Source organism: Tursiops truncatus, chromosome 1 (genome assembly GCF_011762595.2).
Source record: "Tursiops truncatus isolate mTurTru1 chromosome 1, mTurTru1.mat.Y, whole genome shotgun sequence".
Classification (NCBI taxonomy): Eukaryota; Metazoa; Chordata; class Mammalia; order Artiodactyla; family Delphinidae; genus Tursiops; species Tursiops truncatus.
The window spans coordinates 100,660,968-100,676,970 of NC_047034.1; the positions used below are offsets into that span (position 1 = coordinate 100,660,968).

At 39.6% G+C, this 16,003-nt stretch overlaps 1 protein-coding gene across 3 annotated transcripts in view; it reads right to left on the reverse strand.

Annotated features, from left to right (window-relative positions):
* The window catches only part of SLC44A3 (solute carrier family 44 member 3), a 94,525-nt gene that overhangs the window by 35,267 nt on the left and 43,255 nt on the right, over positions 1–16,003 (reverse strand). For 2 of the 3 annotated variants that reach the window (XM_019919312.3, XM_004322418.4), the window contains 3 exons: positions 14,631–14,796; positions 3,794–3,950; positions 1,256–1,342 (listed from right to left, as the gene is read on the reverse strand). In XM_019919312.3, the coding sequence (XP_019774871.2) occupies positions 1,256–1,342; positions 3,794–3,950; positions 14,631–14,796 (410 nt within the window). The remainder of the gene's footprint in view (positions 1–1,255; positions 1,343–3,793; positions 3,951–14,630; positions 14,797–16,003) is intronic. The other variant, XM_004322417.4, reaches the window with a different exon arrangement.

A 16,003-nucleotide genomic window follows, 5' to 3' on the forward strand; every position in this document is an offset into this window, starting at 1 on the left:
TTTTTTGTAATGCATCTCAAAATCTTTGTGGAATAAGTTGGTATCTGGATATGTGCACAGAGTTCTAGGAGAGAGAGGCTGGCATATTACACTGCGGCAAGACACTCATAGGGTTTGGCCTGACTTTGCTACAGGACCCACCATTCTGAAGGTGCTGTGGTATTTTACTGTGTTTTATACATAATGGCTTGAAGTGATCCAAGTGAAAACTAAATACACTCTAAAATGTATTCCAAGATTCTTAAGAAGAGCCTTAAATATAGGGTTTTACAACAAGACGACTACAGTCTCCCCAGAACAATGAAAGATATTCTTAATGCCACTTACAAGACATTAAACATAGATGGCCTCATTAGTCCCTTTACTGCTACTGGCATATTTATTGGGAAGAGGGGCAATAATAAGAAGTACTTTTCTAAGTGAGACAAAGTATAAAACAGCCTGCTGACTTATAAAAATAATGCTTTGTGTAAATTTTACTAAGGGTTATTAAAATTTCCTAAATTATCTGCAGAAAAATAAAACATATATTTAAATTTCCATCAGTTTGAAAGACTCAGGAGAAAAAAAATCCGAAATTCAAACAATCACAGTATGCAAGTTTTCTGATTTTCAAAGGAGTATTTATAGCTTGAAAGGGAAAGGCTGGCAAAATATGTAAAAATTAGGGAGGCAATTCTTTTCCTATTTCAGGAAAATTATAGTTCTTGGAGAAGACATTGAAAATTAGCTCTCAGTTGATACACACGCCTTGTGTTAGAGTTTCTAAAGCCCCCTCCTCTTTTTATTTCTGAAAAGAGAGACACTTTTCTTTCAGAATTTGAAGAATGGCATTAATGACCTAAAGTTCTAAGGTAAAGGTCTGCAAACTACAGCTGAGGAACTAGATCCATCAGACACAGAGTGCTTCCCTCTGGCCGGAGCTAAGAATAATTTTCACATTTTAAAAATAGCTGGAAAAATTCAAAAGAAGACTATTTCTTGATACACGAAAAATACAAAATTCAGATTTCAGTGCCCATAGGTAAAGGTTTACTGGAACCCAGTCAGGCCCGTCCAGTTACCCCTTGCCCGTGGCTGTTTCTTGCTGCCGCGGCGGAGCTGAGTAGTCGTGACCCAAACTGAATGACCCCAAAGCTGAAAACTTTTACACAATCTAGCCTTTACAGAAAAACTGGCCAACCCCCGACCTAAGAGATGATGCCCACTGGCAGGCCCCTCCGTGTGTCCCTGGGGCACGTGGCAGGAGACATACCTGGTTGAAATGGCCCAGGCATTTGTCAAGACACCGGAAGCAGCAGTAGCAGCATCGGGACACACAACTCGACCAGGCACCGTGCTGCTGGGGTCAGGTTAAGAACGAAAGGATCAGTGTCAGAAACAACACAGGAAAGAGATAAGCAGGCAGTTTCTGTGAACATAACGTGTTCCTACTTGGAGACCCACGTACCTGGGGAAGCACTGCGGCAGTTCTCACTCGGTAGAGAAGTTCTTCTATTCTGTATATGCTACTCCTACTACTAATTATTATCATTTCTACTGCTAGGGAGCATGATTTCTCTCCTGTGGGCTTACCTGTTAGGACTGCTGTTAACTTCAGCAGAAAGGGAAGTGGGTTAGTCCATATTTACTAGCAAAGGTGAAGTAGACCTCCTGGTTCTAGTAAAAAAAAAAGAATCAATCTCTCTTCCCTCTTCACCTTCCCCTAAGTGTCTTCAATTATAAACTCTGCTTTTTCAAACCAAAGTCTGTATTCATGAAAAATTCACATCCCTGAGACAATAAAGCGAATGCACTGTAGATACTAGTTACGTGTTCACGTAAAAAGAGTCAGGTTTAATTTTTTTGGAAATACATCCTACAGTGAGCCTTTCAGGGCTAAATTTTTAGGGATAAATCAGTCCTTCGAAATGTAACTTGAACTTGTGTATAACTCAGGAATGAATAATTTAACGAAACTTGTTGCGGGGAGGGGTGATTGAATGTGCCCAGACCCAGAGTGGAGGATCCCTGAAAACAATCCTGAAATAGCTCTCTTTGAGGACCCCAGGAATAACTCAGCCTTACCTGGACATTTTCTTGTCTCAATGTTAATTCAATTGGATGAAATTTGACCTGGATACTTTTCAGCCTGGCCATGGTTGTAAATAAGACACTTAATGTAAGAAGGGTCTCACAGTGGCCGTGTGAAATGTTTCACTTGTAGGTACAGTATGGGGCTGTAAGGCTGCTTAGGAAGACCATTTTTTTTTAACCTAAGAAAGGACACATTTCTCCAACAGTGACACCACTAAAAGGGAGTTTGGCCCCTTAGTCCTTATGGGATCTGGCGAGTAATAAATAACCTTTTAGACCTCTGCCGGAGAGGATGAACCAGTAACTTCTCTTTCAGATTTATGGAGGCTGTTTCCCCAAAGAATTTAAGGTGTCTAGCTCTAGGGGAGATAGTTAGTCCCCTGCTGCTCATTAATTTGTGAGTATCTATTACTAATGCATACATATACCTAAATATGAATATATTTAATATATATAAACTATATGAATATATTTAAAATAAAAAAGCTGCTCTGTTCTTCAAGAAATCCTTCTCCCAAGTTTTCTAAGATTGAAGGATCAATTTCAAAATGCAAGAGCCGGAGTAGCTTGATTTGTCCTGGATGTGCAAATGCTTCTTCAAGTCACAGACATGTAGCTAAGCAGTGCTTCAACAGAAATACAAGAAAATACTCTATGATCAGGGGCAACGGTTTAGCATGCATTTCAAGATGAGGAAGCTAGATAATTTTATGTGAAATTCAATCAATTGTTCCTAATTAATATACTAATCTTAAATCTTGATTACAGACTTAAATATCAACAATTCAGATTTCTGCTTAAAAGAGCAAACAAAAACAATTCTAAAGTATAATTATGAACCCACATGTAAAACTTCCCCAATTAACTAAGAGCACACACGTATACCCAAAAGGTTGGACTCATGTACGTTTGAGAAACTCTGACCAAGTCACCAGCGCTGAGGTGGGGATGGGGTCGAGATTAACATTGTGTGAGAACAGAAAAGTTGGGGAAAATCCAACCTTCCCTTGTTTGGCAGGCCAGAAATACCATGAGAACAGCTGTTTTCCTGGTGTTTTGGTTTCCACTGCCATTCATAACCAAATGTGCATGGAAATAAAAACCAGGGAGGAGAAAAAACCCCAGGCACAAAAGCTCCACAGTTTTCTGTCTTTGGAGCTGAGATTGAGGTCAGCTTGCCCATTTCTAACTATCAGGCACGTGCGTGTGTGTGCACGTGCGCGCGCACACACACACACACACACACCAGCAACTTCCCAGGTCACCCTCCAGGAAACACAAAAGGTGGGGAATATTTTAGCATGAAAACAGAAACAAACAAACATTATTCTTATCTTATAGTGTATTTTTCTTTCTTTAAAAAATAAAGCATGATAAATGTCCGTAAAAACTTGCTTAAGTTGCATGTTAAGAATTCCTCCCATTTTTTCAGCATTTAAATAAGAAGGAAAACCAGCAAACTCAGAGCTATGCCCTCTCCACCCCACCTCTGCCACCACATTGGAGAAAATCCAACAAACAAAGCTATGAACAAAACAGGGACCGGGACAAAAAGATTGCTGGGGGTGGGGGGATGGGACCTGAAGAACACTGGAGCTTTCTGAACGGCCACTGGCACAGGTCACATTCCTGTCCCAGGACCCAGTGTAGTTTTCCAGCGATTAACTTTTCTGTAACCCAAACACGGAGCGCACTCTGTTTTAGGGTGCTGCCTTACCTTCTCTTTCAGAGTGTTATAGATGTACATGAGAACGGCTCTTGGCATCCTCACCACAGTGATTAAAAATGACCCTTTGACAACTGTTCCCTGATGGTAGCAGAAAAGAATGGAGAGAGATGAAAGGATCGGGCGATCAGGAGGGTCATTTTTATTTCTGGGAACAGGAGAAAAAAAGACAGCATTTAAAAAACACTATTTAGAAAGAAACGAGAAACTTCTCTCTGGTTCAAATCATCTGTGGTACTAACAATTTAGAAAGCAGGGATGCCATCCGCATTTGGCAAGTTTTTTACACTCCTTGGTAGCTAAGGTTAAATGATTTCTTGGACGAAGTTAATTCCATTTGGTGGCGCTCAATGTTACAAACATGGAACAGAAAATTTAAAAAAAAATACTGATGAGTTAAACAAGTTTTCCTCTTTACCACGCCTACCACCTCCACCAATCCATTAAATTGCGTATTGATTTCATTTTCAAAAGTTTAATTATATAATAATCCCCAAGGTTTAAATTACACACGTGCATCTGTAAATATTGCCAGTATTAGCTCGGTGATTAAAATCACCACCAAATCACATGACCAGGATTGGCAGCCAGAGAGGAACCAGCTTACAGCGAAGGGAGGAAACGTTCTGGCTTTCACACAGCTCCAAGCTCCTGAAACCCAGCTGATTTCTGCTCTGCTCTGTAAAGGTCACTTCACTATGAATCATTTACCGGACTTCATGACACAGCTCTCAAGAATGCAAAAGTCAGTTTCACAGGCAGGAAAAAAAGTGAAAAAGAACAGAATGGGCATATCCCCTACCCAAGCCTGAAAGATAAAACAAAGGAGGGAGGGCTGATGCAACCCCTCCCCCGACACTCTGATGCCAGTTCTAGAAAATGAGGCCCTTTCCGAAAAGCCACTTCACTGATTCCAAGTGAAGCTTGCTTTCTTCATAATGGATTATTCTACAACTTGCTCTGGTTGCTAATAAGTCACTATGAATTAAGGTTTTGACAAGAATCTAGGTTTTGGGGAAGAAAAGGAAATTGTCCAGAAATGTTTCAAGAGTTGGCAACAGCCGTATTTTGCTGTTACTTAAATCATCCAGGAAGGAATAGAGAATATGAAAGTAATATTGCGAGCAGAATAACTGCAATCCAGTTGTGCCACAAAAAGGGCGATGTGTGTTTCAACTCAATATTGTTGAAAATAGGAAATACCAGGGAAGCTATTGCTGATATGAATTCATTTAGATCTGATAAACTAGAAAAGTAGCACAGCCAGGAAAATCTGACACATTTTTTTTCCTTTTCCTCATTCTTTTTTTTAAAAGGAAGAATGTTTACTTTCCCATTTAGGAGATTTATGTGCCTTAGAACATATTATGGTGCTCAAGAGGAGATGCAGAGAGAAGAAGGCAGCACCTGCTTTCCATCTGGTAGGGAAACAAAGGATTCACAAGCCACTGTGAACTGGGCCTTGGGGGCTGGTCCTCCGGGTACTGAAGTTTGGGGTTAGGCACCTGATTGCCAAGGCTTTGCTGGGATGGGATTAACCATTTCAGGCAGAGGAGTGTCTGCACTGTCTGGACTGCCCTTATCCATGTTGCATCCCAGTGATGGCTCCAGCCGCTCCAGGGCTTGGCTGGAAGAAGATGTAGACATTCCAGAAGCTGAGTTACCACGTGAGAGAGAAAACCTGAAAAGAAGGCTAGCTTGTGGAGCCAGGAGTCACTCGATACCCACCCTGAGAACTATAATGCCACCCCACAGGGAAAGGTCTATCAGTGGAGGGTCTTGGAGTCCCCACTTTCTCTCCCTAGACCTTTTTTCCATGTTCAAAGGTAACATCACCTTATCAGCCCTCCTCCGCTATGCATGTGGCTGGGGCCTTCACCTCTGTTACCTTCACAACCAGCAAAAACTGCCTTCAGGAAGAGGCTCTGATTACACCTGGTGAAGCTTAAACTGAGACTTCACCATATTTTGAGAATTGGCGTTCGGGACTGCAGTGCAGCGAGGGGTGTATTGGGCAGCTCAGTGATGGGCTTGTGAGGATGCTAGGGCCTCCCGTCAGGCCTGTGCCTCTGTCTCTAGGGAGTACTGCACGCTGAGCCTCTTCCACTGGGTTCTGTGGGTGGTGGCAGTAGGAAGACCCTGGGCAGTGTGAGAGAGCAGGAGACTCGAGGATGCGCCCCACACGCCTAGCTCCCCTACTTTTAAACTTGTGGCTGCTGAGTGCTAAAGGTGCCTGGCCCTGTGCAGTGGAGCCAGGGCCCCAGGACACTGCATCAGCTCAAGTCACTGGACAAAGCATTTAATGGTTCCATTCATCCAAGTCTGTAGCTCCTCTGGGTCATGGTACGTAAGTGCTGTTTTGCAACTACTATTTGCTGGGACCGTAGAGCATAAGTCGAATCCAGCAACTTCGGGGTCCTAGAGGCACGTTTTAGCTCCAGTTAGATCCAGCCTAGTGCTCATTGAGAACTCTTCAACAGTATGGAAAATTCATTTTGTGCTATGGCTCCTGGACAAGGACTGGGCTGCACAGGATGGATGGATGGCCTCCAATGTCAACCTGGTCCTGGGCAAAGGAGCATGGTGTGTCCCTGCAGAGACCTTGTCCTTTCCTGATATTTCTTTCAGCAAAACTACTGCAAGATGGGATTGTGATGACTGTGGGGAAGCTGTGAGATTCATCTTTCCAGTCTCAAAGAAAATGGAAGCACCTTGCTATGAGGAACAGGTCCTCGGCGGCTCTTCTCAGGGTTAGGAAACTCATCTGTCTCCTACCTACATTCCTTAGGCTCCGCTGTGATTCCACTTCCTCACTTCCTCCTCAGCAAATCCAAAGCAGCTGGAAACCATCTTTTGTATAGCTGCAAACGATGAAGTCATGCCTCATGCGTCCCTTCTCCAAACTGAGCGGTGCTGGTTCCTTCCTATCACATCTCAGCCACATCTTTATGGCTCTCAGTTGACCCCTCTTCAAGCAAATGGTCGTAAGAGGGAAATGACATAGGTTGCCCATGTCCTGGTACTTGATGGTCTTTGTATGAACTCTTCAGCCCTCTTACTGCTTAAATGAATGACAGAGATGAATGCACTCTGGCTATATTTAATTCTCACCCTGAGTGCAGGCTAGAACATGAGACTAAAGAATGGTGAGCCCTGAGATAAGAAAAACCTTGAGGTTTCAAAATTAGCACACAGTCAAGAAGAATGCAGAACTCTTTAATAAATGAAATAGTAGTGCTAAAAATAAATCAGCATGCATTTTACTTTGAATTAGTTTGTTTATTTTTATCAAATATATGAAATATCTTAAAAAGTCAAATAGTACTGCTAGGCGTAACAGGAAAAACAACAGTTTTCTTTCCCCACCACTAATTTTCTCTCCCTGGAGGTAATATTTTAGCTGTTTCTTCTGGAACTCACCCTCACACTTCTAAATTACTTGTTCTTACTGCTATTTCTTGATTTTTTTTTTCAGCCTCAGAGACTGTCAACCGACTTCCCACCATGGAAGATGCAGGTTTTATTCTCCTACACAGCCTAAACTCCCCAAAACACTCATTTTCCCACCCCTCTTCTTCTCAACATAATTACACTGAAGTTTTTAATGTTTTTTTCCCAGCTTTATTGAGATATAATTGACATATAACATTATGTAAGTCCAAGGTACACAATGTGTTGATTTGATCCACTTATATATTGAAAAGTGATTACCACCATAGCGTTAGCTAACACCTCCATCACCTCATATATTTAACCATTTCTTTTTTGTGGTGTGAACATTTAAGATCTACTCTTTTAGCAACTTTCAAGTATATAATACAGTCTTATTAAGCATAATCACCATGCTGTACATTAGATCCCCAGAACTTATTCATCTTCTATCTAGAAGTTTGTACCCTTTAACCAGTTATCTCCCCTTTCCCCTACCCCCAGCCCCTGGTAACCACCATTCTACTCTGTTTCTGTGAGTTCAGCTTTTTTAGATTCCACATATAAGTGATATCATCCAGTAACTGTTTTTCTGTGAATTATATCACTTAGCATAATGCCCTCAAGGTCCATCCATGTTGCTGCAAATGGCAGAATTTCCTTCCCACGGCTGAATAATATTCCATTATATATATCACATCTTCTTTATCCATGCACCTTTCGATGGACACTTAGGTTGTTCCCATACCTTGGCTACTGTGACTAGTGCTGCAGTGAACATGGGAGTGAAGATATTTCTTCAAGATAATTTTTTTATTTCCTTTGGATATACACACAAGAAGTGGGATTGCTGGACTGTATAGCGGTTCTGATTTTAATTTCTTGAGGAACCTCCATACTGTTATACTGTTTCCGTAATTGCTGCACCAATTTACATGCCCACCAACAGCGCACAAGGGCTCCCTCTTTTCTACATCCTTGCCAACAGTTATCTCTTGTCTTTTTTTTTTTAAATGCTTGGCTTTATTTATTTATTTATTTTTGGCTGTGTTGGGTCTTCATTTCTGTGCGAGGGCTCTCTCTAGTTGTGGCAAACGGGGGCCACTCTTCATCGCGGTGCGCAGGCCTCTCACTATCGCAGCCTCTCTTGTTGCGGAGCACAGGATCCAGATGCGCAGGCTCAGTAGTTGTGGCTCATGGGCCTAGTTGCTCCACGGCATGTGGGATCCTCCCAGACCAGGGCTCGAACCTGTGTCCCTTGCATTAGCAGGCAGATTCTCAACCACTGCGCCACCAGGGAAGCCCTCTTGTCTTTTTGATGATAGACATTCTGACAGGTATAAGGTGATATCTCATTGTGGTTTTGATTTGCATTCCCTGATGATTAGTGATGTTGAGCACATTTTCATGTGCCTGTTGGTTATTTGTATGTCTTCTTTGGAAAAGAAGTTCAGTTCCTCTGCCGATTTTTTAACTGGATTTTTTTTTTTTTTTTTTTTTTTTTTACTATTGAGTTGTGTGAGTTCTTTATATATTTTGGTTTTTAACAGCTTATCAGACATGCAATTTGCAAATATTTTCTCCCACTCCATAGGCTGCCCTTTCATTTTGTTGACTGGTTCTTTTACTGTGTAGAGATTTTTAGTCTGATGCAGTCTCACTAATTTTTGCTGTTGTCGCTTGTGCTTTTGGCGTCATATTCAAAAAATTATTTCTAAGACTGATGTCAAGGAGCTTTTCCCTTATGTTTTCTTCTAGGAGTTTTATGGTTTTAGTTCTTATGTTTTAAGTCTTTAAACCATTTTGAATTAACTTCTGTGAACAGTATAATAAAGAGGTTTAATTTTATTCTTCTTCATGGGGTTATCCAGTTTTTCCAGAACCATTTACTGAAGATATTATCCTTTCCCCTTTCTGGGATCTCAGTTCTCTTCTATTGATCTATGGGTCTATTTTTATGCCAGTACCATACTGTTCATATAGTACCATACAATACTATAGCTCTGTTGTATAGTCTGAAATCAGGAAGTATGATGCCTCCAGGTGTGTTCTTCTTTCTCAGGATGGTTTTGGCCATTTGGGATCTTTTGTGATTCCCTACAAATTTTAGGATTCTTTTTCTATTTCTGCGGAAAATATAATTGAAATTTTGACAGGGAATGTATTAAATCTATAGATGGCTTTGGGTAATATGGATATTTTAACAATATTAATTCTTCTGATCCATGAACACAGGATATATTTCCATTTGTTTGTGTCTTTCTTTCATCAGAGTCTTGTACTTTTCAGTAAACACATATTTCACCTCCTTAGTTAAATTCACTCCTAAATATTTTATTGTTTTTGATGCTATCGTGAATGGGATTGTTTTCTTTATTTCTTTTTTAGATATTTTGTTGTTAGAGTATAGAAATGCACCCATTTTCTGTATGCTGATTTTGTATCCTGAAACTTTACTGAATTCATTGATTTAGTCTAACAGTTTTCTGATGAAATCTTTAGGATTTTCTATATATAAGATCATATCATCTGCAAACAAAGGCAATTTTACTTCTTCTTTTCTGATTTAGATGCATTTCCCCCCCCCCTTTTTCTTGCCTGATTGCTCTGGCTAGGTCTTCCTGTACTATGTTGAATAGAAATGGTAAGAGTGGGCACTCTTGTCTTGTTTCTGATCTTAGAGAAAAAACTTTCAATCTTTCACCACTGTGTTTTAGTTAATGTTTAGGGTTTACATTATCAGTACATAAATAAACTAAAATCAGTACATAAAAAAAAATACAACTGATCCAAACAGTGTATTCTGATTATATTTCCTTTTCTGTACAACTTTTGGTTTTTCCTTAAGTTGATAATGTTTCACATTTTTTATTTGCTTGGTTTTCCATGGACTTCACCAAATGCTTCACCAAAGTATAAATTTTTTCTCTACATATTCAAACAACACATCTGATATTCTCTCAGTTTGCTTTTTATTTTTTCTTAGAGACATCCCTCCTGGAGCCCACTGCTCTCCAGCTCCTTCTCGGACTGGTTGTGCTCTATACCTGCTGACTAGCTACCCTCCTGGTGATTCCCTTCTTTTCTTCACTGTGTTGGAGCCCATTTCCTGAAGCTCATGTTTTCCTCCCTGGCTTACTCATTAGTTTCAGTGGAGAAAGGATGTGGGGAGGAAATCTTTTGGGATGTTGTATGCCTGAACAGGACTTTATCCTCCTTTACCCTTGACTGATAGTATGAGTAGGTCTAGAACTTTAGGTTGGAAATAATCTTTCCTTAGAATTTTGACAGCCTTGTCCTACTGTCTCCCTGCTTCAGAGTTGCTGTTGAACATCAGATCTCATTCTAGTTTTTTTTAAATTTAATTTTACTTTTTATTGAAGTACAGTTGATTTACAATATTAGTTTCAGGTGTACAACACAGTGATTCAATATTTTTAAAAATTATACTCCATTAAGGTTATTATAAAATATTGGCTGTATTCCCTGTGTTGTACAATATATCTTGTAACTTATTTATCTTATACATAGTAGTGTGTACCTCTTAATTCCCTATCCCTACCTTAACCCTCTCCACTTCCCTCTCCCAAATGGAAACCACTAGTTTGTTCTCTAAATCTGTAGGTCTGTTTCTGTTTTGTTATAGTCATTCACTTGTTTTATGTTTTAGATTCCACATATAAGTGATAACATATAGTATTTGTCTTTCTCTAATTTATTTCACTAAGTATAATCCCCTCCAGGTCCACCCATGTTGTTTCAAAATAGCAAAATCTCATTCTTTTTTATGGCTAATATTCCATTGTATAAATATGCCACCTCTTCTTTATCCATTCATCTACTGATGGACACTTAGGTAGCTTCAATATCTTGGCTGTTGTAAATAATGCTGCCTGAACACTGGGGTGCATATATCTTTTGGAATCAGTGTTTTCATTTTCTTTGGATGTATACCCAGCAGTGGAATTGTGGGATCATATGGTACTTCTATTTTTAGTTTTTTAAGGAACCTCCATACTGTTCTCCATAGTGGCTGCACCAATTTACATTCCCACCAACAGTTACTTGGGTTCCATTTTCTCCATGTCCTTGCCAACATTGGATATTTGTGGTCCTTTTGACTACAGCCATTCTGACAGGTGTGAGGTGATCTCTCATGGTCTTGATTTGTATTTCTCTGATGATTAGCAATGTTGGGCATCTTTTCATGTGCCTGTTGGCCATCTCTATGACTTCTTTGGAAGAATATCTATTCAGGTCTTCTGCCCATTTTTAAATTGGGTTATTTTTTTTGATATTGAGTTTTATGACTTCTTTATATATTTTGGATATTAACTCCTTATTGGTCATATCATTTACAAATATCTTTCCCATTCAGTAGGTTGTCTTTTCATTTTGCTGATGGTTTCCTTTGTTGTGCAAAAGCTTTTAAGTTTAATTTGTTTATTTTTGCTTTTGTTTCCTTTGCTTGAGGCAATAGATCCAAAAACTATTACTATGGCTTATGTCAAAGAGTGTTCTGCCTGTTTTCTTCTGGGAGTTTTATGGTTTCCAGTCTTACATTTAGGTCTGTAATCCTTTTTAGTTTATTTTGGTATACAGTATGCAAAAATGTTCTAATTTCATTCTTTTACATGTAGCTGTCCATTTCCTGGCATCACTTATTAAAGAGACTTTCTTTTCCCCACTGTATATTTTTGCCTCCTTTGTCATAAATTAATTGAACATAAGTGCATAAGTTTATTTCTGGGCTCTCTATTCTGTTCCATTGATCTATGTGTCTGTTTTTATGCCACTGTAGCTTTGTAGTTTTGATTACTGTAGCTTTGCAGTACAGTCTGAAGTCACAGAGTGTGAAACCTCCACCTTTGTTCTTTTTTTCAAGATTGCTCTGGCTATTTGGGGTCTTCTGTGGTTCCATATAAATTTTAGGATTATTTGTTTTACTTCTGTGAAAAATGTCATGGGTATTTTGATCAGGATTGCATTAAATCTGTAGATTGCTTTGGGTAGTATGGACATTTTTACAATATTAATTCTTTCAATCCATGAACACAGGATATCTTTCCATTTATTTGTTTCATTTTCAATTTCCTTCATCAAAGTTTTATAGTTTTCAGTATATAGGTCTTTTACCCATTCTAGTTCTTGATACTTTGCCTGTGATCTGTTATTCTCTGTAAAGCTTCTGGAATCTTCTCTTTACTCATGTCCTCCAGATCTGGGAAATTTTGATAATTTCTTCCCTTCTTTTTTCTTCGTTCTCTATTTCTGGAACTCATATTAGTCAGATGTTGGGTGTCCTAAATTAGCCTCTGATTTTTTATCCTTTTTCTCCCATTTTGCATCTCTTTATCTTTTTGTTCTACCTTCTGAAAGAGTTCTTCAACTTTATATTTTAATCCCTCAATAGAAAAATATCACTCTGCAATCATATTTTTAACTACAAAGAGGTCTTTCTTGTTGTCTCAATATTCTTTTTTTTTAATTCTTATTTTATGGAAGCAACATTTCTTGGTTCTTTCTGAGGATATTATAGTTGTCGTTGTTGTAGTTTTCTTCTGCTGCCTGCATTGTCCCTATTTTCCCTAAGTTCTTTTTGTTTGTTTGTTTTGTTCATTTTGATCTTTTTCTTTCACTAGAGGCTCCTTCTAATGTTTAACAATCACTGGTTATCAGTTCACATTTAAGAGTGGGGCACTGAAAAGTGAATTAGAGGTTCTATATGAGGGTGACTGCTGACCGGTGAGTTCCACGACCTGGTTCAGAGTCAGGGAAACAGGCCATTTCATTGGGGGACCCCCACATGGCACCATCTGTAGGTCCTTTCTTTGGGTTAGACAATTTCTCCAAAGAAGAATCCGATAATCTCCTGCCAAGGAAATATCAACCTGGCTGTCAACATCCTGGAGGCTAAGCTGTGGAGTGTGGGTTGGTAGTAGGTAGAACACTATTCAGTATTTAGACTTTCACTTGCTCCCCCTTCTTTCAGTGCAGAGCCTTGCCCCAGCCTCAGCTGTGCCAGATGCCCCACGTCCAGACCCTCTCTGATGACTTCTCCAGAGAGCAAAGCTCCCGTCTTGTCTTCTGCTGGTGTGAAGGAGGGGCCCTGGGGCCCAACTGCTCCTTAGGAAGACCTTTTTAAACTAATCTTTGGAAGCACATTTTACACTTGAATTCCTGAGCCTCTCTAGTTTTTGTGGCTCAAACCAGCCTCCTCTCCCACCGAATGCACAGAGATAGGGAGATATTCATTTCACTGGAATTTAAATAAAAAGCTCTCATTGAAAATGCTTTGATTTTGTGGTACTAAAATAGCACAAAATCACTGCTGTCAGAGAGATATGACCTGCTGGCCAATTTGGTTAGAATAATCTCTGCTCCTCTACTCAGGAGTAAGCAGCACACATCACCCCCTCCAACGGCTCAAAGGTTCTCAATGCCAAGGTCTACAGACCTATGTGCGTTCTATGGGCTCTCTAATGACGGAGGCTCCCAACAACACCGCTGTAATAAAACCCACAGTACCCCTTACCATCAGGAGGTAATTGCTCAGTGGCATGAATCATCCCTGGTTGACTTTCTTACCCCCACGAACCCTCATGTTTTTCTGCTCATTTAGGCTGAGAGATTAGAGGAGGATCAGCCCCATAGGAGTAAACTTCCTGTTCTGAGTCCAACCCTGTCATTCTACTGGCCGTGTTCTTCTTGCCTGTGGCTTTCTCTTTGCCTCATGGAGAGTAGCATACACAAAAGAGGTAAAGGGTTGAGATTGTGTGTGTGTGTGTGTGTGTGTGTGTGTGTGTGTGTGTGTGTGTGTGTGTATGTCCTCAATTATTTTGATGAGGTAAAGGAGGATGAACACTTAAATAAGTATCATAGCGAACAGAGAAGCAAGTAATTAATTCACTAGCACTTAACTATATGAACATGAATTATATTTTATAGTCATGTACAATTCCCTTAGGATTTAAAATTGTTTTTCAAGAAAACATTCTCCTCATTTTGCATAGGATGAAATGAAGCTCGCAGAATTTACTGAAGTGTGCTCCAAATAGATCAGTAATGTTTTTAAAGTTTGAAGCCCGTAATAATGGATATTTACAGGAGAAGTCAACCCCTTCTTTTGGATATCTTTCAATTCTAAGCGGTACAAATACTTCCCTGTTGGGCTTCCTTCTGGATTTTCTAGCTTAAAGTAAAAGAGGTTGGAAATGTGACAGATTTAAGATACAACATTTCTTTTTACTACCAAATGAATATCCCTCCTAATTTTGAGCTTGGTCTTTTACTCTTGCCAGTCCTTTTTGAGAGGTCATGTCAAAATTTCAAAATATCTTTTGAGATACACAACATGAAGCACACAGACAAATCAATAGGAATAACATGCTAGACCTACCTGTTGAAATAACATGTAACCACTGCCCCAGCTATAGTCATTTGCTGGCATGCAAGGATGAATTCACTAGTCCAGATGAGGCCAATTAAATGGTACCACCACATATACCGAATGCCCGAAAGAGGCTTATATTCCACTTGGCCGCCTTCGATGACCTGTGCAGCTCCTAAAGTTTAAAACACAAACATGCTTTATACCTATGTTTTCCTAAGTATGGAAGAAGGTTCAACAGGCCATGCTTCCTCATACCTGGGCTTTGGCATTACACAAAACACAGATGCCAAAGTAAATTTTGAAATATCCACCATGATATAAGATCTTCATAGCAAAACTAAAAATTGAGCACACACATTTAACTTATGAATAATATTAACAGGGATAATTATGATGACTGATTGGCATGCAATCTGCAAGACACTTGACCTATACTCTAACACTCGCCCCACTTTACAGATATGAAAACTGAGGTTTGGAAGAGTCAAGTGACTTTTGCAAAGTCTCATTGCTCATGACTGGTGGAGGGAGAATATAAACCTGGACACACTGGACTCTAAAACCCATGGTTTTTCTACCACAACACTTAGTGATGCAAATAAAAATTACGTTCATGGAAGCACACAAAGCCATTAGGACTCTGTTATAGAACCCCACTTCACCAGAAGTTATAGAACCCCACTTCACCAGAAGTTTAGACTTAATAAAAGAGACAAGGATCTTCATTTTTTCAAAGGGATTCATTTCAGATTTCATTTCAAGAGCAAACTCTTCTAGGACATTTAAAATATCTACTGGGCCTCAGTGTTAAGCTTCTAGGTTCAAATCTCAGCTTCACCCCTTTTTGGGTAGCTTGGGGCAAGTTATTCGGCCTCTTGGAGTTTTAGTATCCTTATCTGTAATACCCATATGCTGGTGGTAGTTCAAGAGAGAGTAGAGTGGGATTACCTGGTCAGTGCTGGCCCAAAGAAATATCACTACGTAAGTGATAACGATTTTTATTATTATTATTAAATTTCAGGAGCACAACACTGTATTAAAGCGAGGCCAGTGATGCAACCCCAGCAATGCTCTGCCATTCACTGGTTATACCCTGCTTTATTTGCTCTCATCTAAAGAAGCCTTTGAATTAGCTCTGAAATTCAATTCAATTCCATTTGGATCTAGTAAAACCAAATCCCAGCTCTGCAGCTGCATTTGACCTCTAGACGTCCTCCGCTGTGTGTCTTAAATAAACTACTGTGAGAAAGAAGACGGCACTTTGCTCTTTGGCAAAACCTACAACTGGAAGAAAATTTAAAGATAGTTTCATATTTCCTTTCACAGCTATCAATTGCTTTTAGGTTCATAATTCATGCGTCTTTAGACATTCACAATAG